The sequence below is a fragment of the Callionymus lyra genome, chromosome 16 (assembly GCF_982586985.1).
Source record: "Callionymus lyra chromosome 16, fCalLyr1.hap1.1, whole genome shotgun sequence".
Lineage (NCBI taxonomy): Eukaryota > Metazoa > Chordata > Actinopteri > Syngnathiformes > Callionymidae > Callionymus > Callionymus lyra.
In genome coordinates, this window is record NC_141833.1 from 8,699,765 (window position 1) to 8,723,394 (window position 23,630).

The window sequence follows — 23,630 nt, forward strand, 5'->3', positions numbered from 1 at the left end:
ACGTTTTTATTCTGCTTAAGTAAGATTGTTTTTCGAGTGTTCGCTGTTAAATATCTGAGTTGTTCAAACCAAAGGAGCTTTCAATGTTACTTGTTTTCAACGTGTATTTGTGGCGTCATGGTCCTCAGGTTTAAAAACTTGTCTATATTTTTGTAAAGTAACTTTCTGAATACAAAATACTGCAGTCGCCATCCCTTTACGAGGCTCGCTAGGTTCAGTGTGCAAGTCTCTCGTGTCATGTAATGCGATTATTGTAAAAATGCATGAACACATATTTCCTGCCCTGATCCTGTTTGCCTTCATGGTCGAGAGCAAACTCTGTCAAACAGTGCCTGTAGAAACCTGAGCAAAGCTTTGGCTCCGTCAAGCTATTTTGATTCTTCTAATGTCTGTGCTCTTATTGTGTCCTACAGCTCTAAACTACCTTTTATAGATTTGTATTTCAGCGTCTGATTTTCTTAATTCATGTAGCAGGATCAAACCAAAAAACTGAATATTTTTCCTAATGTTGTCTTTTTTGGGGCAAATAAATAAAAGCTTTTTCTTGTCTCGTCCCTGCAGTGCTTGTTGTAACACACCTACAAACACAGCAAACACAACCTCCCAAAGCAAACAAACATAAAACTTTACATGAGCAAAGCCTGTCCTCGGAGGCAATAAGAAAGATTTAGAGCAAAGCAAATCAATAGTATAATCAATTGGAAGCTAAAAAAGGGACAGCAACAGGTCATTTATAAGGAAAGGCCTTCACAGATGAAATACAACAGTCCTGGGTCGGACATAGAAGAGGAACTTAATAAATGTTTGGATCATTAATATTATAAAACACTAAATATTTCTTTATATATACACATTTTAAAATACTACATTTACATGTTTCTAATGAAATTCCATTTTTACTGTGGAACCTAAATTCATTACGCATAGCTCACGTGTGAGAACTTAACTAGCAAAGAGCGCCCTCTACTGGACAAAGACGGATCTTTATAATTTCAATAAGCTGACAATCTATTCAGGCAAGAGGTATAAAGCACATATACTACTATTTATACTAATAATCATGAAAAAGACGCGAATATTCTCGAATATGATACTGAATTTCTTCTCAAAATCTAAAATCAATATGGAATTCTAGTCTTTTACAAAGGTGTATGAAGAATGTTTGCTTGTATAAATTTTAATCTTTATTTATAGCTTCTTTAGTGCCTTTTCTCGTTTTATTTGCGCTTATTCTATTATCCTAGTTTTTTGAAACGTGTTTGTTTTGTGCGATATTTTATGTTCTTGTACAACCCTTTGCGTCAACAACTGTTGCTATATAAATAAAATTGAGTTGAGTCATGTGTTCTGTGTGAAAACCTATTTAGAGTTTTCTCTTTTTATCACCTCAAATAGCAGTGATAGGCTCCAACCCACATAATCCCATATGGAAATTGTAAAAAATAAAAGCAAATAAATAGGATTTTCTGGCCACTTTATAACTATTATAGTCTTCATTTCTATTTTGACATTTCCCCGATATACATTACCTAATAAACATTTGATTTGTTATGGTTATTTGACACCTGTTGCTCATGCTCTGATAAAACTATAGTTCATTCTTTGCTGGGCAGGAAAAACGTGTCACCATTAAATTGTATCTGTATCTTTACCGGGCCTAACAAGCTTTGTCAGAGTTTTATCTGGTGGCCACAGATGGTTCTGGTGTAGGAAAAAAACAAAACATCTCATTAGTCCGCCAATTAAAAAGACTTGTGCTTCGGTGGGTTCTAACAATTTACTCGCAAACAAAGACTCAAAGTCCCTGTTGCTGTTTTTCCCACAGTGTGCAAATTGAGATGAGATTCTATGATACAAGATGTAATTCTCAAATACAGTACATGGGGCAGTAAGTAAACCCAGGTGCAAACAAATCACCTTTTGAATATGCAAAGCACATTTTCAAACTCTCTAAACCAATAACACACAGAGACTCACTTGAATACAATATTTATGTTAAGCACACAAACTTGACGCTGCAGCCATTACACAAACAAATAACACACGCTGCTGTAAAAGCAAATAACAAAAGCTCTTTGTCTGCATCACAATAAAGATTATCATCAGTCAGACTTCTTATCTCACCAAGACAATACCATCAGCTGCTCACGCAAAGAATAGCTTGAGGGATGGGAGAGTTATAAAGGGTTGAGAGAGATGATGAGAGGAGGTAGAAAAATATATGGAGAAAAATGGTTCATGATTATCTTTATATAAAAAAAAAAAAGAAGTCAAAAGTGTCACATTTGTTTAAACAAAAAAGATAAACGCATTTCTCGCATATTTGTTTTTTTAACCTGGTTTTCATAAAGCTAACAAAGTTTGTTTAAATTACAATTAATTTTAGTCAAGTTAAAAGTAATTAGATACATTCAAACGACGTCAACATGCAGTAACACATCATCAGGAGCATTAATATAAGATAGTGTTGTGAAATCAAATCTTACTAATGATAGAAATGATTATGTGAATAATGGGACCGTGTTGATTTTGAAGCTTAGCGTCTCGATAAACTTAAAAATGCCTACAAAACTACTTCATTTAAGCGATTACAAGCGCACTTCCGGATTTAATGTGAAGGCCGCGGAGCTGACTTCCGCCTCGCCACTCTAACTTGACTTGAAGAACGCGTGAAGTCAGTCGTCGTCAGCGCTGCGAAGAGAAGCATCTTCACTGGAGAACACTTGTCACAACCAGCTTTTAAATAACAGGTCGGTGTTTGTTTTGCACTTAAACTGATCGTTTAAAGAGATCCAACTGGTTTGAAATGTGTTTTTAATATGCAACTGTGTTCATTCACTTATGTTTACGCTTAATTTCTTCCTGTTGACGTTTGTTTTTCGTGATGGTAGATGCTTTTAAATGTAATTTAAAAATAGTTTTGCGATGAAGTAAAGTCAGATGAGTAATTTAATAATGATTTATAACTTATTCAATTATTATTTTACACCAAAAATAAAGCAAAGCTCCTAACTTTATAACTTATGAAGTTAGTTAGTTGTGTGTACTGTTCACAACTACTGTCTAAACTATACTTTGATACACAGCTTTGATTCATCATTTGAAGATACTTTAAGAAACACACAAGTAAATCCTCCTGAAACAAGATCCAAGTCCAAACATTCACCCATGAACACAATCTTTGTTCAGATCTTCATTCCACACCAATAATGATGGTGGTCACAGATAATTCACTGAAGCCTGAGGTTCTTTATCTGAAAGATGTTCAAGTGGTTTCTTGTTTCCTGGAAGACAATGGCCTTGGTCTTCCTCTGCACTACAAACATGGAGCCGGTTTGGTGTGTGCAGATGTGTGACCCGACACCGTACCTGGAGGATGTGTCTGTGGAGCAGGATGTCGACAAATGTTAACCTACGCTTCACAACACATGTTGAAGGACGGCCAGTTAAAGTGTCATCCTTCCGTCACTTTATGTTTTTACTTTTATAACCGTTGTTTTGTCTGATGAGTCTAAAGGTGACTTTTAGGGCTCATTGTTGCTACAGTTGACAAAGACTCTAATGGTTCTTTGAATGGAACATGTGTGTTATTTATTATGAAACCACTTTCAATAGCAAAAATAATGTTCATTTTTCAATCTAAAAGGCTGTTTTTTTTTTTGTTTTTTTTTAATGGAAACAGTTTATGTTCTAGGGTCGTTTGAAAATATCATTACACTGATATATTGTGACGTTTTTCCAAAATATTGCATCGATAATTAACATAAAAAAAACATAATATATGCAACGGTTTAATTTAATTTATTTTTTTTGTATTTACAATTAACATGCAAATATTCACCGTGTTTGTTCATTTCTCTGGTGCCATTAAACATCCAGGCCACTAGATGGCAGCAGTCATAACTTCCTCTGTAACGTTAAATTCCTGTGAGTTCTCGATGACTGAGGACGAGAGGATACTGTCGACTCCAGCAGCTGATGTTTGGACATATTTCGGTTTCAAAACAAAAGAAAGCAGTTTCGACTTGGACAAGATTAATTTGGTCTGTAGATTCAGCAACACCAGAGTCAAGTACTCGACAAAACTATATATATTTTTTATATTAACAAAGCAGCAATTTACCATAACATTGCAACACTATTGTATCATGATACACATCGTATCTCAACTTCCGTGCCAATAGACTCAACCCTATTATTTCCACTTCATTATTATTCATGACTTTTTATTCCACCAAGTCTCCTAATAATCCAATGCCTCCCACAGGAAAATGGATCTGCTGCCCGACCTCTGGAAACAAGAGTACTGGCTTCCTCCCGGGGTCACATGGGAAGACATGGACAAACTTCCAGACTCCAGCAGACCAAACCCCCTGGACCTTCTGATGAGTGTGCCGCTCGCCCTGGGCTTCCTGCTCCTGAGGTTTACATTTGAGAGGTATTTACTCAGAGGCTGTTAATATAAATGAAAAGATAATAATAATAATAATTTGATTTGTAAATACAAATCAAAATGTCTGTTTCTTCCTCGCCCTCTGACTGCAAGGGTTAACACTCAGCCTGTAAAACGAGGCCCTCCAGCCATCACCAGCACAAACACACTGGCCTTTTGTTCCCCTGTGACCCACAGGTACTGCGCCCCACCCATGGGCAGATGTTTGGGGGTGAAGAATAGACCTGTGAGAGCCGCGGCCCCCTCCCCGAAGCTGGAGTCGTTTTACAGTCTGCAGAGCCGACAGCCCTCGCAGGTGATCAGCCAGAAGATCCTCGTGAAGCTTGTTTGGATTCCAGGGAGTTTCAGACTAACATTGAGGTTTGCTTTGATTGTCGCTCGAATCAATCAAACCTTGTTGATCGAGAGCTTTTCATGCACCGAGCAAATCAAAGGATTTAACCAATTAAACACAATGGCTGCTGATGGATGCTCCGGGGACAAAAACCTTTTATCGAGCACAAAAGTCCTGATTCGAACCACAGATACTCCCTACAGCACTAACAAAAAGCTTAAAGATAATTTAGGTTAAAACACATTTTGTAAACTGGGTATTTTGAATGACCTATAAAAGATGTTAAAAATGTTTTTTACGTTTGAACCAGTTTGTAGGTATAAATAAATATATGTGGCTAACATTGTAATGGAACTGTTGAACCTCAGATTAAGAAGATTTAAATGACTCTTGTTTATATGGCACTAATTCAATTAATTAATAAAATTCAATAAATTAATTTAAAAAATAGAGGCCAGAACGTAAAGCGTCACTAAGGCAAACAAAATTTGACATTATTTTGGGGTTGTTTTTTAGTTTTTTAAATGCGATTTCAAAAAGAATTTTATTAGAATATTATTTTTTAAGAATATTATGTTCAATCCCTTACATTAGTTTAATGAAATGATTGAATTAAATGTACTCAATTTAAAATGGTAAAATAATTATATTAACATTATTTTTTAAACATTTGTGTAATATTTGTCTTTAAATTTCAACTTTTGTTGTTGTTGTTCTAGAATCAAATTGCCAGTTTAATAGATGTCAGTGGAAAAACTCAGCGACAGATCGAGACCTGGTTTCACCTGCGGAGGTCCCAGGACCGACCCACGCAGACGAAGAAGTTCAACGAAGCTGCGTAGGTCGATCATCATCTAAAGAAATACATTAAAAATACTTGTAAAGCACATGTTAGTGTTTGACCTTTTTCAATCTCATCTTTCCAGGTGGAGGTTTGTCTTCTACTTCACGTCCTTCTTCGGTGGACTTCTGTGTTTGATCGATGCAAGTTTTTCTTTTAAATACACCATCAGTGACTTTTTTCCTTTATTATAACATTTTTGTTTTTTTTCCTCAGGCACCCTGGTTCTGGGACCTAAGGGAATGCTGGAGACAGTATCCAGTTCAGGTGAAATGAATGAAGTAAATACTGATGAAACTGTCGAGAATAAAAAACATTTAAAGTTTATTTCCTGATATTAATACTGGTGATCAAACCCAACTTAATTATTATGAATCAATATTCTGGAATAACAATTCAATAATAAAATATAAAATATTCATCCCATAATGTTTCATAAGCTCAGACCAGATTCTATAGTTACTGTATGAAATATAAATATTAATTATAAGAAAATTTAAAGTAAATCATTTTATTTGTGAAAATGAATTGAGAAAAATCTATGTATACACTATTGATTTTTGCTTCATATATGTAAATATTTTAATATGTTCAAATACAAACAACAATGAGTGAAATAGCTTAATTTTTTTTCTCCAATTTTCTCTGTTTTAGTTGATTATTGACACGTTTTCTTTCCCACCAGCCAATGGAACGAGCTCATTACTGGTACTACATGCTGGAGATGGGCTTCTACGGATCTTTGCTTCTGCGGATCTCTGTAGACGTCAAGAGGAAGGTGAGAACCTCTGGTTAAATCCTGGTTTCCACTGTTCTTAAAGCACTTTTAAGAGAAGTTAAAGTAAATGTAAAGTACAGTAGTAGGTACTCAAGTAGCCAAACTATTAACACATATACTGATCATTTCTGACTCTTAACTCTCAGGACTTTAGGGAACAAGTGATTCACCATCTGGCCACCATGTTCCTGCTGAGTTTCTCCTACTGCGCCAACTACATCCGTGTGGGAACGTTGGTGATGCTTCTTCACGACGTGTCAGACATTCTTCTGGAGGTAAAACACTCCACGATGACAAGTTCAGGCGTCAGAACTGCTGACATCACCAAATATTAGCTCAGTAGGGAATACTCACTTCCTGGCTCCACTGAGCTCCATGTCAACGTAGAAACAACTACAGGATTTATAAAAAATACAACACAAATGATCCCTCAGTACTTTGGTCTTTTCAAATATCTTTGTTTTCTTAAATATGTGTTTTTTATTAACATTTATATTCTTAACTCATCAGTACTTTGTGACCCTGGTCTAGAAAAGCGCTATATAAGTACAAATTACTTACTTAAGTAGGGTTTTTTTTAAACTATTTGAGTTGATCTAACTTTATTTCATACCAAGCTATTTATATACATAATTGTAATGGTTTACTTGTAAAATATAAAGTGATACATTACACAAGCTAAAACAAATATTATTTCCACTCATTTTCCTCCCTGTTTTCCTCAAGCAAACATCCTGCACCTTTTAAATGAAAGTAAAACAAATATTGTGGAAAATACACTACATTCTATGGAATACCAGGAGTGTCATAATTAGTTAATAATACAGTGTTTGGAAATAGAGACATTTAAGGGAAAATAAGTAAAAATGTATATTGAAATACATTTAAACGGTTATAAATACACTCTATTGGTAAATAAATGCACACATAAATGTGTGTATGGATAAGGTCATGCATGTATCCACCTTATATCCCGTATTTATAAGAAGGAAAATTACTATTTTACAGAATGGTCCATTTGCTGATTTTGTTATATTTTGACTTATTTTCCCTGAATGTCTCCATTTCCAAACACTAATATTAACTAACTTAAACATCAGCTAATAATGGCACTACTGCTATTCCATAACATTCTACTTTGTCTTAAACCTACTGTCATTTTTCAAAATTAAATATATGATGTAAAAGTAAAATAAATGCGTTAATTTGTATCTTAATGTAATTTTTAATCACATCTAAAATACAAATATTTTTGTTTAAAAAAAATGCATTTTATTATTTAAACATATTTAAAAACAACCGATATATTGCTTTTTCTCATCATTCCCAATAATGTTCTTTGTTTATTATCCACAGTTACATTTGATTTAAATCCCAGGATGAAGAATAAATCTGAAAAAGCACTCAAGAGTTTCATAAACCTTAGATTCAGATCCAGTGGTTGACGGTTGAATGCTGGGAGATCAACTATAGAGTCGCTGATGGTGAATCTTTGGAAATTTGCTTAAATGTAAATAGATTTGCTTGAAGTCTGCACACGGACAAACAAGTAGACAAAGGCAAGTAAAACTGACGCAAAAGATTATTTTTCAGTAATAATATTTTGAATAAGTCAAAGCCTAAAATAAAATTATTTTCTCATATTTGTAATTGCTAAACAAAAGGAACCATTTGTAGTTTATAGTTATAATGTCTCAAAGTTCCAAAGAAAATACAATGAAAAAAAAATGCTGTTTTTCAAAATGTATGCGTTATATTTAAAATACATGAAATAAACATTCTCACAAACGTGGGGCGTCTGAAGTACTACACATACTACACGTTAACAATTTCCTGAAGGAGACCTCCTGAGGGATCAATAAAGTTCTATCATCTATATATAAACTTCTCCCCACGAGCACTGGATCCAAGGGTAATATTGAGCCACTGAATTATTCATCTTCAGTGATCACAACTTACTCTCAAACACTGTCGTCATTTTTAATGTTTATAACCGACTGAAACACTTTTTTTTTTAAATAAAAAATACACAAACAACCATTACACACAAGCCTCACCTGCTCGACTCCCTGATGTACTAGTTAATAATTAATATTCTCTTGTGATTGTTTAGTTACCAAGACCAAAACATATTTATATGCAGCATATTTACACCATAGAATGATAGCATCAACATGTATATGATATATTGGACACATTTATTGACTTATTTTCAAAGTAGCCAGTATTAGCTTCAGACCCTCGCGACCCAAGTTACATAAATCATGGAAAACAATTTGTTTCAAAAGTACTTTCACATCAGATTCAAATATAAAAAATTGAATCACAAGTTTGTTCTGGTTGTTGTATGACGTTAAGTGGATTAATAAATAAATCATTACACATGTACGTAAACAACTGTCTGATGCTGACCATGAAAATGATTCTCTTCCACCTTAAGAAACAATTTGTCTTGAAGCAAAAACCTCAACTCACTTTAAAAAAAATGTTCTTTTGTCAGCATTTTTTCCAAGATAAATTATTGATGTTCTTAATGGCCTTCTAAAAAACCCTGTTTAAGATATTCTAAAGGCGATCTAGTCTTTAAACACTGATAAATACATGTTTAAAGCTCTTGTGGGCCACATTAAATTAGTTGATATCGTTTGCCTCATTTCGACCAACATGATTTGGATCAAATATATATAATACACATCGACAGTCAGCTGAACACTGCCCTCTAGTGGCAACGGTTATAATCTGTGGCTACTGTATTACTCAACTCAACACTAGATGGTTCTGTTACATTCTCAGTCAAACATGATCGTGACTGAATTGAAAGTGAATTTCTCTAAACAAACTGGTGCAAATGATGTTTTCTCTAGTCAGCGAAGATGCTCAACTACGGCACCGGCTGGAGGAAAATGTGCGACGCCGTGTTTGTAGTGTTTGCCGCAGTGTTCCTGGTGACCCGCCTGGTGATCTTCCCCTGCAAGTGGGTCGTCCTTCTTGAACCCGGCACACCCGTTTTTTTGACCCGGGGAGTTTACTGACCCGTGTTTGTCGGCAGGATCCTCCACACCACCCTGGTGCTGTCCATGGAGACCTTTCGGCCTTTCTTCGGGTTCTACTTCTTCAACGTTCTGCTGATGGTCCTGCAAGCGCTGCACGTGTTCTGGGCCAGCTTGATCCTGCGCATGGTGTCCAAGTTCCTGAAAGGAGAGGTGAGACGTTAACACTTTGACCGAAATATACACAAAAAAGGAGGGACAATCTGGAAAACATAGCTCCTTAATATCATTGAATTATCGACTTATTAGGGTGTGTATTGACAAGAATCTGACGATACAGAGACAACGATACGATATATTGTAATACTGCAGGAACAAAGATATATTTGTAGTATTGTCGAGTACTTGACTCTGGTGTTGCAAAATTCACAGACCAAATGACTCTGACAAAGTCGTAACTGCTTTCATTTGTTTTGAAACCAAAATATGTCCAAACACAAGCTTTAAAAGCTGCTGGAGTCGACTGTATCCTCTCGTCCTCAGTTAACGCAGGCCTTGGGGAGTTTATTGTTGTTTAGCTGCGGAGGACAGAATGACTGCTGTCATCTAGTGGCCGGATGTTTAATAGCAACACCAAATTTATGAAATAATTCCATGTTAATTGTAAATACATTCATTTTATTTATTTTTAAAGCATAAAATAACTATGGTTAAAATAGAATTTGATAGAGAATCGTGAAAATAAAAAGGCGATTCAATCGGTGTATCAATATTGTCTCACAGCTGTACTGTTATGGGTTCAGAGAGGCTTTTATTTATATTTTTATTTAGCATTTGGTGTCGTTTGAAGTCACATTGAGGTTCAAATCCTTCCGTCAGATGGAGAAAGACGAGCGGAGCGACGAGGAGAGCGAGCCGGACGAGCCGAGGGAAGAAAACATGGAGGACGACGGCGATCGCGGCTGGAAGAGCAACAAAGACGCCATGAACAACAAACTGTCCATGCTGAGCAACAACTGCGTCCTCAACAACCTGACCAACCACAGAGCCAACATCGCCGAGAGGATGCGAAAGGCTCAGTGAACTTTGACACGTGGATGTTTATCAAGGACTGTTGGGACAGAAGAGGAAACACAGCGACTTAAACAGATCATGTCATTAAAGACGTGATGAAAGGGTCACGTTTACAATATATATATATATTTTATTAGTTTTAATGTTCAGGGAAAATCATTGTTGTGTTTCAAACAATCTTTGCGACTAACTCATGTAAGAAAGTTGTCACTGAAGATGAAAGTGTAGAAAAACCGCAACAATAATAAACTTTTTTTTCTCAATGTTTATTTGATACTGTCGCCACCGACAGGATTATCCATCGTTACGATACTAACATCATCAGCAAAAAAAGGCGTTTCCGTAGCAGTTGTATCCATGAAACATTCTCTATGTACACACAGCTGCTGAGATGAGTTCACTGAGAAGTAGTGAGCTAAAGAAAATCAAGTTGGAAAATGAGTTGTAGAGTGTCACTCAAAATCATCCATGCTGCTCAGTTCTACCACACCAGCTCGAAAACTTAAATAAATAAAATACCAGTCTTGTTGTAAATGTGTAAATTAGTTTAAATGTTTAATTTGCTTTTTGTGATTCTGTCACTAAAGATCCCAGAAAAATATGCTTGATAGCTAAACAAATGTATTTTGTGATTCATAATCTTTTTGCCATGCCATTTTTTTCTCTTAAGACAATTTATATAAAAATGAAAAAGTATTTTCAAATACAGTTGTGTACAATATTTACAGAGTTTATCTCTATTACATTTATGAAATGTACAAAAAAGGAAATAAAAACATTTTGAATATTTCTTTATAACGTCATCATGTCTTAGTCATCTTTCTTTCCCTAATATCCTTAAAAATATATATATCACCCCCTCGGGCTTCTTCAATATTTTTAATTATTATTTTGTATTATTAATTGTAATTTTTTGTACGTTTTCACCTCATAGTAAGACTGTTCTCCTGATCTGAAGTTCGTCTATTCAAGTGAAATTACGCCCTCTGCTGGCGTATAACTGAACACTAGATCATGTATAGTCGTTTACAGATCTAACTTTATTTATACGAATTTTGAAGACAGAGAATATTTTTTTTTAAGTTACAGTAGATTTGATCAACCAAAAAAAACGAATCTGGTATTATCAGAAGAAAGACATGTTAAAATGTTCTTTACAATAATGTTTTATTGTGATGGTTTATGTAATATTTACTCTAACGTTTCATTAGTTGTTAAATTTGCATCTACGGTCCACAGAAACCCTTTGTGTTCTCTAAGGTGGTGTTTTTTACGTCACATTTGTAGAACAATTTTGGAAATTATCCGATTACATTTGAGATCGTTTCCTTTTGCAACTGAAACAATATGTTGACATTCAAGTGACATGAATTAATGATCATTTTTAATTAATCATTTTTCATTCTTGAAAGCAGGACTGAAGATATTTTTCTACTGAAGGTCCAGTAAAAACAAACAACCTGAGCAAGTTTAAATAAAATAAAAGGTATGATTTGTCCAAACAAAACAAACATTAAAAAGTATATGATAAAAATCCACATTGTACAATTAAAAATGAGAAAAAGGAACTTACATTAACAATAATAAATCAAATTAAACTAAAGGTTTAGTAAACTGTTAAGGTGAACGATTGACTGATGAATCACACAAACACCAGGAAAATAAGGAAACACATAAAACATACATTATTATGTTCATGTTTATAACAAAAACACGTATAATCAGAGAAACTGAGGGAACTTTCATAAATAAACAATGAAAATGTCACCTTGTGTGAGTAAGAATCCCTCCTGAAGCATCTGGAGGAAGGTAGGCTCCAGAAAGGTCAGAGGGTCTTCTTGACCCGTCTTCATCTCCTCCGTCCATCCCTCCAAACTTCAGAGTCCACCTCGCGTCTGGACCTGCGTCTCAGGAGCAGCTTGATCCAAACGCTCGCTGAGAATCCTCTGCATCTCCAGACCCTCCAGTCATCGACCGACCAGGTGAGTGAAGACAATCATCAGTTGAGCGTCAGGTGCTGATGGTTTAAGTCGACGCCTGATTGGTTAACTTTTGTTTGACTGGTTGGAACAAAAACCTGAACCGTCTCTGCACTTTTCCGGAACCGGGTTTGACCCCTGTGGTATGTGGTGTGAGAATGTTCCAGGTGCTTGCCAATGCAGAGCCGTATCAGATCAACTTGACCATGACAAGATTAGGTAAGTGTTGCAGACTCACAGCTGCACAACATGATGTTTGCAACTCTGTCTTGGACTCCATCATTTTTCCAAACCCCGAGAATGTCTGTTGCCAGTAGATGTCGCTGAACGACGTTTGTTGTTTTCCTTCATATCAAGACACTTGATTCATGAATCAACATTTGTTGAAAATAATTTTTTCTTGCTTACTTTATACATTAAAATGCACAACATTCTTTTAAAAAGGTGGGGTAGATGTTCTTTAAAATGTTCAAAATTCACAACCTGATTGATACACACACTCCTTTTGTAACCTACTGTTTAACATGTACATTTTAAAACGTTTAAAGGAAGGGTAGATGTTCTTCAAAATGTTGTGAGCATGCTGCCTTTTCAACTCTCCAGCCTTTTACCTTTGTGTTTTTAAAATGTCTTAATCTTATTTTACCCGGTTGTACAATGAGTTGTGTTTTGAGACCTCATTTTTAATTAAGGTCTTACCGTCTAGCCTTGTACTGTTGTGTTTTAAAATATTTAATCTTGTTATACTGTGTAGCACAACATGTGTTCAAATATAAAGTGCAATATAAATCAAATGTATTATTATTATCAACTCCTGTGTTTCTTAAAGTTCAATCCAAAGCTGCACAGCATCGATGCATTACTCTTCTCTCATGGAGGGACAAGTGACTCTTTGATTGACAGGTTTGATTGACATATCATGATCCAATTATTGTGACGAGGTCCCTTCAAATGATTGGACGATATCTTTCCAGTACTGTTCACTCCACATGTGACAATAATTTAAAAAAACAGTAAAACATTTCCCCTTAATGTAACTGTTATAAAACACACAAAATAGATTTGGTTTTAAAATGGCTGTTGCCATGGAGACTTTTTTTTTTCATTTGAGCTCAAGAAACCTAACAGAACTCATGTCAGTCGCTCACACACGACTCCATCATATCATATCAGCAGGTTTTTCTTTTATTTTTTCTTTTATTTCCACGTGACAACAGCCCGAAGGTCAGTCCAGTTCAATAAGGCTCGACACGGTCGTCGACGGCAACAAACAGCTGATCACATGAAGACAAACGCTGAAAGGCATGAGTTTCTGAATCTGTGCGTAAGGCACCAGAGAAGCAGGCGAGTGAAGTCAGGACATCTGTGGAACGACTCTCAAACAGAAACAACTGGACTCAAAATACACACAATCTGATTGACTTTCTTCGCCACCTTTTTGTTTGTGTCATAACCTGAACCTTTATTACTCATTCACACGTGTGTTTTTCTCTTCAGTACGTTTGTTGATACCGTTTATCTGGCGACCATGAAAATCTACAAGCACCTTGTCCGAGCACTTACCTTAAGGTGGATTTTATCGTGTGGAGGTTTTTCCTTAAAAGCAACGCGAGCGCGACATGAAAGCGACGGTTCTACTTGTCGATGAGCTTCAGCAGGCTCTGCCGGAGGTCGTTGAGGTCAAAGATCTTGATGTCCAGGATCTCGATGGCTCGCTGGATCTCATTGTCCACGCGGTCGCGCTCCTCCAGAGAGCTGTTCAAGTTCTGCTCCGAGCTCTGGACCCGGCGCTCCAAATCGGAGGTCCTGATCTCCATCTCCTGTGGGAGGGAGGGGAGAATGAGCTGCTGGTTTCAGGTCCCGGGTTGAATTCCCGAGCTCACCCGAAGCCTGCGTATGACCTCGTCTCGCTCGTGTTCGATCTGGTGATAGTCCGACTTCTTGCTCTGCAGGATGTGAATTTCCTACGTGGAAGAAAACATCAAGTAAAAATACAAGAGGCAGGCGGGCACTAGGACCTGAGGAGGCCACATTGGTGACCCCGACGTGATCCAATTTAATTTAATTTAAATCATGTCATTTCTTTTTAAAAAACCAACAGTGTTCCTCCGTTATAAAGATAGATCTCTTGATCCCTTCATTTATATTTGTACTTGTATCCGGTGCACCTTTATAGTCCAAAATATACGGTAAATGAACAAGGATAACAAACGTGTCGTGACTTTTATTAGCGAATATTTGTGGAACAGTAATTTCAAAAGGGAATTCGATACTTTTTTTAAGCACTTGAAAAACTGTGTTAAGCAATGAGCTCGAGGAGACAGAAGGTGGCGCTAACTTTTCACTTCTCACTCACGGACAATAGCTCTGTCCACCACAGAGAGTTACAAACCCGTGGATGTACATCAGAATATTGAATGATTTATTTTAACATTTCAATTCGTGATCGTTTGGATTTCTGTTTTTTTTTTATATATATAATTTAATTTAAGAGTTTAATATTTTCAAATTGCTTTTGATTTTTCAATTTCTTTTTAAACTAAAAGATTCAATATAAAAAAGGATTGTATAATAGTAGCAACATTTAATTAAAAAAAAAAAGGCTCAAATTTGTTTTGAATTATCGGAATTAGAATGTCGAACTCAAAGTGTAAAAATAAAATTCCAAAATATTCATTTTTTTTTAAATATATTATTTAAAAATACTATTCAACCTTAATATAAATGAAATAAATGATTCAATAAAAACGAATAACAATAATTGCAATTAATTATTTATAAAATAGAATAATAGAACTAAATTATTTAAAAAACAATAATAATCAAACGCTTGAAGAAACTAAAAAGATGTTTCTACTACAACTACTCAATATTCTAATGGCTCTGGTATAATTCTATACAAATCCACCAAAAGATTCATGGACTCTAGTTAATCCAAACACCATCAGAATTAATTTATTTGTTCAGGTTTAAATCTACTCAAAACTTAATTGGAATCTGTTTTTGAGTTATTTTAAAGGCAGATTTCCACAGGACATCTTTGGCAGACGTAATAAACAAGATAAACAAACATAAAACAAGTCGAATAAAACCTCCTACACGTCTTCAAACATGTGTAAACTCTAATCTACGCCTCAATCACCTCGTCTTTGGCCTTCAGCAGAGCCTCCAGCTCCTCCAGGGACTGAGTCAGCTCGTCCTTCAGGAGGTCACTGGGGCCGTGACCTCCGTGAGCCTCCAGCTCCGCCACCTGACGACAATAACACACTCGCCGTCATACGACACTCAGATGTGACGGGAGAGTTACGTGAGCGAACAGTTACATATTCCCACATCACGGATTAAGTTTAAAAAAAATTGACATGACGTCAAAATCCATTGAGGAAAATTGAGGACATGTTTGTGAGCAGATTAAACCTGGATGTGATCAGTAATCTGCTCGACAAAGGGAAGGATATCCAGATGTGTTCAGATGGACTGTAGATATGAGAAGGAAAGATATATTCTCAGGTTTTTCAGTCAGTTTGTGCAGCAGGAGAAACACGAGCGACGGCTCCCTCTGGTGACGCCTCTTTAACTGGGGCGTTGAAAGTAGGATATCGCTGCCCTACATACCCCTCTCTCTTTAAGATCACCCCCTGAGATATGAACCATTTTCAGCTACAAGCCTGGACCAGAAGGTTTCAGAACAGAAGTGATCAATAGACGACAAGCTGTGGCTGAAAGTAAAAAACATGGAGCGGAATAAAGAACATGTTGCGATCAAAGTCCCCGGAGGAGTCGAGGCGGTAAAAGGTGGAAACGGCTTTTATTGACGAGAGCCGGATCTGCACGACTCTCAGGTCTTAAGACCCATTAAGAGTCGAAAGCTTCACGAGACCCCCTCAGGTGAGTCTGAAAAGCAATGTTTAATTCCTCGCTAACATGCCGTTATTATTAAGAATCCAATAACATTCACACGTCTTAACAAATACAACCAGTTCGACTGAGACTCAATAAGTGTTTTCAAGAAAAAGGGAATTGACCGAAGATTTAGCAGTTTTTTAAATAAGATTTAATAGGTTTAAATTCTATCTGATATTTTTTAATCACATTAATTCAATTCAAATGAGCAGTTTAATAAAACATTACATTTAACAAACCTATTTATTTTAACATTTCATTTTGTGAAACTTTGTTTATTGAATTTATCTTTTTTTCCTTCTTTTTTTTAAATAATTGAATTACAAATATATTTTTTAAGCCTTTAAAGTTCAATACAAATATTTGTATAATAATACCAAATTTAAATATAACATTTTAAAAGGTTAATAATAATAAAAAATATATATATATTAATTATCAGAATTATAATATCAAACTCTATGTTATTTTATTCTGGTAATATTCGAATTTCTATAATATATTATTAACTAAAAATCGAATAAACCTTTCAATATATACATTATTCAAATAAATGATTCAATAAAAACAATAGCAATCTTTCAATATATACAATTTTGAATGTATTTTTTCAAAAATAATGATATTTATGTTTAAAAAAAAACAAATATAATTAAATAAAAGTTTCAACAAATGTTAGATAAAACAAATATGACTCATTGAATTACAATCTATGAATGTAACAAACCTAAAACGGTGCTTTTCCAATTTTATTATATTGATATATTTCTTAGTTACCTTTTAAACATTTTTAATTTTTTTTGTCTAATTCAAGTTCAATATATTTCAAAACTTCTTTAATAAACACATTTGTTTACTCTGGTCGCACGTCGCTTTTATTGCACATTTATCTTTTTTAAAACCAGAAATTGAATTATAAATATGTTGTTAAGATTCACTCAATATACTTTTATCTTGCTGTGAATAAAGGTGAGTTTTAGTGATTTCATTTCTTCATGTTCTTTACATTATTAAGGTCAAACTTCTTCCAGTGGTTTTCATGGAGCAGCTAATCCAGCCATTCTCTAAACCTCTTATCCTGATCTATCACTGTATCCCAGCATGCACCAGTGGCAGCAGTGGTCTGGAGGTCTTCCTCACGAAGGTGAATCCTCGGTGAAGCAGCTCACCTGCTCTCTGAGCCGCTCCGTCTCCACCTGATAGGCCGCCAGCTGCTTCTTCCACTGCTCCACGTTAGCGTTCGCCTCGTGCAGAGCTCCGATCAACTTGGAGTTGCTGTCCTGGAGCGTGAAGAGCTCGGCCTCCAGGTTCATCTCACAGATGGACCTGCGGGGACATTCAAGCCTGGATATTTATTCAATATTTATATAAATATTATCATTTATTTTGCTGTTGTTTAAGTCAATTTGAGTCCTTAACATTTGTGGTTGTGCATTTTAAATAATATATATATATATATATATATATATATATATTTCTTTTCAGGAATAAAAAAAGAGATTCAACTTAAAATTTGACAGAATCTGTTAATGTTTTGAATTTTCATGCAATTTTATAGTATCAGGTCGAGCATTTTAAATGCACTTTAAATTCATTACTAATCAATTCATAACATTAATATTATAATAAAGTTTCTTTAACAATATTTATTTTATGTATTACATTTTTTTTTACCATATTTAAGTTAAAATTACATTTAACTGACAGAAACTGTCAACTCTCCACGGTACTATTTTATTAGAGGACACTTGCGTCTTCAATGTCTGAGGATGTAGCGTCGCAGACCTCTGCCAAGCAGCTTATTCCACTATAAATTATTTTCAAACCAAATAATAGTTCATTGATCTGATAGTGTGCTTCATTTATAAAATGATATTTTCTGTATTGAACGCAGTGCTGCACCTTCATCTTGGCAGCGCGATGAATCCTTTTAAATGTTCCAGGATCCAGATGGTAATCCAGAACACCACCCAAATTTTTACAACTCTCCTGACTCACAGGTTTCAAATGTTCAAGTCTTTTTCTCCAAGATGCAGTAAATCTCTCATCATGACCATGTTTTGAACTTATTACTTTATAAAGTTCCCCCCGTCTGAAATTTCAGCAAACGAGAGGTTACGAGAGCGGAGTCCATTATGACGTAATAATGGCTTCACTCCTCCTCCAGCCAGCTGTAATAACACCCCCCTTTGTTTATACAACGAGTCCCTTGAAGGTGGAGACTTCTGGGATTGTTTGACCAATCATAGCGGAGTGGGCGTCGTTATGGTAAACAAGATTTAATCTCCAGAAAAACAAAGAGTTTTCAGTGGGCGGGGGTTTATTTTGTAATGTAAATATCTCAATGACGATAGAAAGTGAAAGTGTAAAGATTACCCCTCCGACAGCATCTTCTTTATCCTCTCTTTCTCCGAGGCCAGGGTGATGTCTGCACTCTGGCTGCGGAACATCTTGTCCTCTGGTCCGTTGACACACATGACAGGCGGTGACTGGAGGTCGTCAGAGAGGTCCTAAGAAACACTTAAGTAAATGCTCTCTCCAGGAAGGTTTTGTAAAAACAATCATTTCTGCTGACACACTAAAGACACACATGACCTGTTGCTAGTGTGGTGGACTCACCTGAGAGAACTAGAGGGGTCACACGAGGGGAAAAAAAGGGGGGACAAAGAAACATGTGATCACCACAGATTTCACCACAAACCTTCTCAACATCTGACACCGTCATCAAGTTGAAATCAAAGGTTGGATTAAAAGAATCGGGGGGTTCCAGCTGTGAGTGACAGGTCATTATCATGGATTGATCCCCTCGAGTCGCCTCGCCATCGATCCGGAGACACGAGGCGGCAGAGAGAAGCAACAGCCGGCTGAAGGGCAGCGAGGGATAATTTTACCGTCGTCCTAGATTCTCCTCTTTCTCTACAGAGACGAGTAACCCAGTTCATCTCTCTCCTCCCTCTCACTCCCTCTTTTCTTCGGCTTTTCTTCTGCTAATCAGCCATATGACAAAGGTTGCAGGTCTGACTCCAACTGAGTTCTGCTCTACTTATGTGTATTTGGAGAAATCTGGCGATACGATACTGTAGTAACAAGGATATTTGTGTAGTATTGTCGAGTACTTGACTCTGGTGTTTTAGAATTTGGCAAAGTCGTAACTGCTTTCATTTGTTTTGAAACCAAAATATGTCCAAACATCAGCTTTAAAATCTGCTGGAGTCGACTGTATCCTCTCGTCCTCAGTCATCACTGGGATCGCAAAGGATTTGTTTGATTTAGCTGCAATTGTAATTTTTAAAAATCGAATTTATTTTATACATAATTCATTGAAATATAAACCATTAAAGAACAAAATAATGATAAAAGAAACTACAAAAAAAATCAGGATACAATTGTTAAAATAAAATATGATATGATTAGAGAAAACACAAAGGAAACTAAAGGAAATAAGACAATGATTTCTCAATTAAAATAAAATATGATTTAAAGAAAAAAACATAAAAGAAACTAAAAATAAATTAAATACAATATAAAAAAACATTACAAGAATAAATAAATAAATATATATATATATATATAAAATAAAAAATAAAAATATATATGGTCGCTCAATTAACGTAAATAAATAAAAACGTAAAAAAATAAATAAAATAAGATATTTAAATACACCTAAAATATAAAAAATTATATTAATAAAAAAACACCAAATAAACACCAAATAAAATAAATATGATATTTAAAAAAACAAAAGTAAATAATATATGATTGCTCAATTAAAATAAAATGTGGTATAAATAAAAAGTAAACGCTAACAAACAAAAAATAATAAAATATGATAACAATAATAAAAAACATTTAAGAAACTATAAATAAATTGAATATGATTGCTCTATTAAAATAAAACATTGTTTAAATAAATAAAAAAATTGCTCAATTTCAATAAGGTAAAAATAAATCAAATATGATATGAATAAAAACACATTAAAGAAAGTAAAAATAGATCAAATGTATTTCATTTAATTTGCTTCATGAATTAAAAAAATAAAAATGATACATCACTGAATATCAATACAGTATCATTAAAGGAAAACTTATTAATAATATTAATATTAGTGTATTAATATCTTCTTCCACTCACCTGAGGGACGCCGATGTTCAGGGCAGAGTTTGCCAGTTCTTTATCCTGCGACTTCTCTCTGGCCAGACGAGCTGCATCTTTCACCTCCTTGAACTTCTCAGAGAACTAGCACAGCAGCGATGTTAGGACGTCACCAGAGACGAGAAGAAAACCTGAGGTCGCACCTGGTGCAGCTGCTGCTCTGTAGCGAAGCCTAGACCGTAGACGGTGTTAGCGCGGCTGTCGGCCCACTGGCCAAACTTCTGAGAGGTCTTGGTGAACGTCATGCTGGGAGTGATGATGCAGTTGATGATCGCCTTCAGAGGGAAGCAGATGATTTGAATCATGTTTCTTAGGTTTACAACAGAACACATTTGCAACTCAATTCTCTGGAAATAAATAATTATATAGAATCAGTGCCATTTATATTAAATTAAATTAAATGAACATTTCAAATGTTGAAACTATGAATATTTCCTGTTGTTTTTTTTAAACATTTAATGATATTGAATTTAAGTAATTTATTTATTGAAAAGTACATTTTTAATAAATTAATAATTGAATTAAAAATCGAAGATTTTCTTAATTAATTATATTTTTTACAGAGTTTCAAATATTATATATATATATATATATATATATATATATATATATATATATATATATATATATATATATATATATATATATATATATATATATATATTTATATATATATATACATATGTATTTTATTATTTCGAAATTCTATATTTTTTAACATATATAAATGTATATATATTGTAAAATAAAATATTACTTTTTGAAAAAAAGAATATTGGAATAGGAATATCAAATGCTACGTGTGAAAAATATGAATGAATTAAAATATATTATATTTCATTTTATTAAATAAGATTTATATTTTTTAAAGGCTTGGAGTAAAAAAAATTGTTTTTATAGTAGAAATTGTATTTTTAATTAGTGGAATTAGAATATTAGTCACTACAATCGAAAATGTAATTTATTTTGATTTTTTTTTCAACATATTTAAACTTTCAATGTACATATCATTGAATTCAATAAAAAGTCAACGTTTTAAAATAGATAGGGATTTAATTGAGTTATTTTTAATAATGTCAACGTCAAAACAACATTTCAACACAAAAAGTTTCAACATTTAAAATGATAAATAGAATCATAATCCTGTAGCACTGATACACAGATCCTCTTGTAAGTCAGAGCCAAACAATACGATTTCTCTCCAACAAAAGATTACGTCGAGTCTACGGTCGGCTTTTTTCCACGCCGTACGTCTGACACCAGAGCTGGATGTGGTGGCAGCAGTGAAGATTACGCTGCGGCCAGACGTCAGCCAGGATTGGGTCACTAACCAGGCAACTGCCCGACAGCAATGTGGGTCAGATCAGAGAGACCTCCCCTCCTCCATCCCCTTCCCCACCCGGCTGGACGCTCTGGTTAATAATCTTCACCCACAACCCAGTGAGGAGTTTTTTTTTTCTTCTCAACAAAACAATTCTTAGTGATGTATTGTAGTTTAAAAAAGTTGTCTCACCTTCGTCCCGCCCACGCTGATGATGCGGTAGACGTTGCGGTTGGCGTCGTAGAAGAAGGACACGGTGACGGCATGTTTGCTGGCAGGGATCCAGTTTCTCTTGGTGTTGGGGTCGATCTGGAAGACATGGGCTCTGGTGCTGAAGATGGGCTGCTCCCTGGAGGGGGAACCACAAGATAATGATGCGCAAATATATACATTATAATCCCAAGAGGTCTTCAAGTTACATGGACGACGATGTTGCTATTGGTTCACATGAACAAATGCTTATTTACACTTGCTTTTAAATATATAAAATATGTTCTTTAATGTCTTAAAGAGTAATCAATGAGTTTTAACATGCTTTTATTGTAACAAATTTAGATTTTTGGGTCAGAAATGTTTTACGCTACAGTGCAGTTTATTTTATTTTGATGCCATATATTTGTATTATAGCCGCGAAGAGAAACTGTGGTATGGTCTGATAAATAAGCTCAGATTTGGACATTTAAAAAAACAATAGTTCTATCATACATAACCTGCATTAAATTAGAATTTAAAATGGTTTTCTAAAGATATTATGTCAGAGAATTACCTAATGGCACCTAAAACACTTCCAATCGTCTATTTTATTTATTTAATTTTAAACAATAAATGGCATATTACACACGTCTACATCTGTAAAAAACGGCGCCACATTGACTTATAGGGGACCTTGATTTAACTTCCCTAACTTTATTGAAACAGTACTTTTGACAATAGAATTTCTATCCTGGAATTTTCATTAACAACCATGTAACTAGCAAGAGATGCCAGTCACGTGACCCTCATCCTCATCGGCAGATGGGTGTTTCTTTGTGGGGCTTAATGGGGGTCACAGAGACTGACAGTGATTTGATGGACACCTCAGTCACCATCTTCAGTCGGAACAATCTCCTGCTGATCTGCTCTAATCTTCAGACAAACATCTGTCAAACATAAGATAAGAGAGTGTGAAAACTAGACCTGAAGATGTTTTTTAAAACACCAAAGTGTCGGTTTGTGTTTTGAAAAAATAAACAACCCTGTTTTGACTTTCGCGTGGTTTATTTAGTGGATAAATAAATAAATCTGGAGACACTTAAATGAATCTTTCATTTTTATCATTAAAAGCTCATCATTTTCTTACCTTTCTCTGTGCTGAGGAAACATCTTACAGTCTGCATGAAGCGCCTTTTCTATTCAAATTAAAAATCAATTTTAACAATAAGTGTAGAAAAAGAGTCAAAATTAAAGCGTTATTTAAATGTAAAAAATAAAAAACTCACCCCATGTCTGTCCTGAATCGTTAGGATAAATGTAGGATTAAACAGTCGGTTTGTTCTGCGGATGATGGGGAGTCCAGTCCCACTTCCGGGGAGTTCACAGCCTCCTAAAAAATCCCACTTTAAACAATTTTTGTGGAAGATTTTCTGGACGGAGAAGGAAGGAAAAAAAAATGAAAAGCCAGTGAGTCCCTCTTCGTTCTCTCTCCACTGCTCGACCACCACCTGCCGCCGGGTCTGTGCTGCAGGAGGCGGGATCTGTGGTACCGGCGAGCAGCAGGATCGGACGCTGATTGGTCCGATACTGCTGTCAATCTGGAGTGGCTATC

General features: G+C 35.2%; 2 protein-coding genes across 3 annotated transcripts; one reads left to right on the forward strand and one right to left on the reverse strand.

The window, feature by feature from the left end:
* Positions 1–2,693: 2,693 nt before the first annotated feature.
* Positions 2,694–11,159, forward strand: LOC148063509 (ceramide synthase 2-like). Its single transcript, XM_087810718.1, has 11 exons — positions 2,694–2,750; positions 4,268–4,438; positions 4,631–4,748; positions 5,507–5,625; positions 5,714–5,771; positions 5,845–5,895; positions 6,314–6,406; positions 6,553–6,681; positions 9,271–9,380; positions 9,456–9,609; positions 10,276–11,159. The coding sequence occupies exons 2-11, from the start codon at positions 4,272–4,274 to the stop codon at positions 10,477–10,479; spliced, it is 1,203 nt and encodes a 400-aa protein (XP_087666844.1). The 5' UTR covers positions 2,694–2,750; positions 4,268–4,271; the 3' UTR covers positions 10,480–11,159.
* Positions 11,160–13,905: 2,746 nt separating this feature from the next.
* On the reverse strand, positions 13,906–23,477 carry LOC148063510 (homer protein homolog 3-like). 2 transcript variants are annotated; one of them, XM_087810747.1, is made up of 10 exons: positions 23,305–23,477; positions 23,166–23,214; positions 22,019–22,175; positions 20,649–20,780; positions 20,485–20,589; positions 18,729–18,841; positions 17,522–17,678; positions 15,592–15,699; positions 14,333–14,413; positions 13,906–14,269 (listed from the first exon to the last, which is right to left on the reverse strand). In XM_087810747.1, exons 2-10 carry the CDS (start codon positions 23,186–23,188, stop codon positions 14,084–14,086), a joined length of 1,062 nt encoding a protein of 353 aa, XP_087666873.1. In that variant the 5' UTR covers positions 23,189–23,214; positions 23,305–23,477; the 3' UTR covers positions 13,906–14,083. The 2 variants fall into 2 exon arrangements, with proteins under 2 accessions (XP_087666873.1, XP_087666872.1); XM_087810746.1 differs by having other exon boundaries at positions 18,729–18,862.
* Positions 23,478–23,630: the final 153 nt, after the last annotated feature.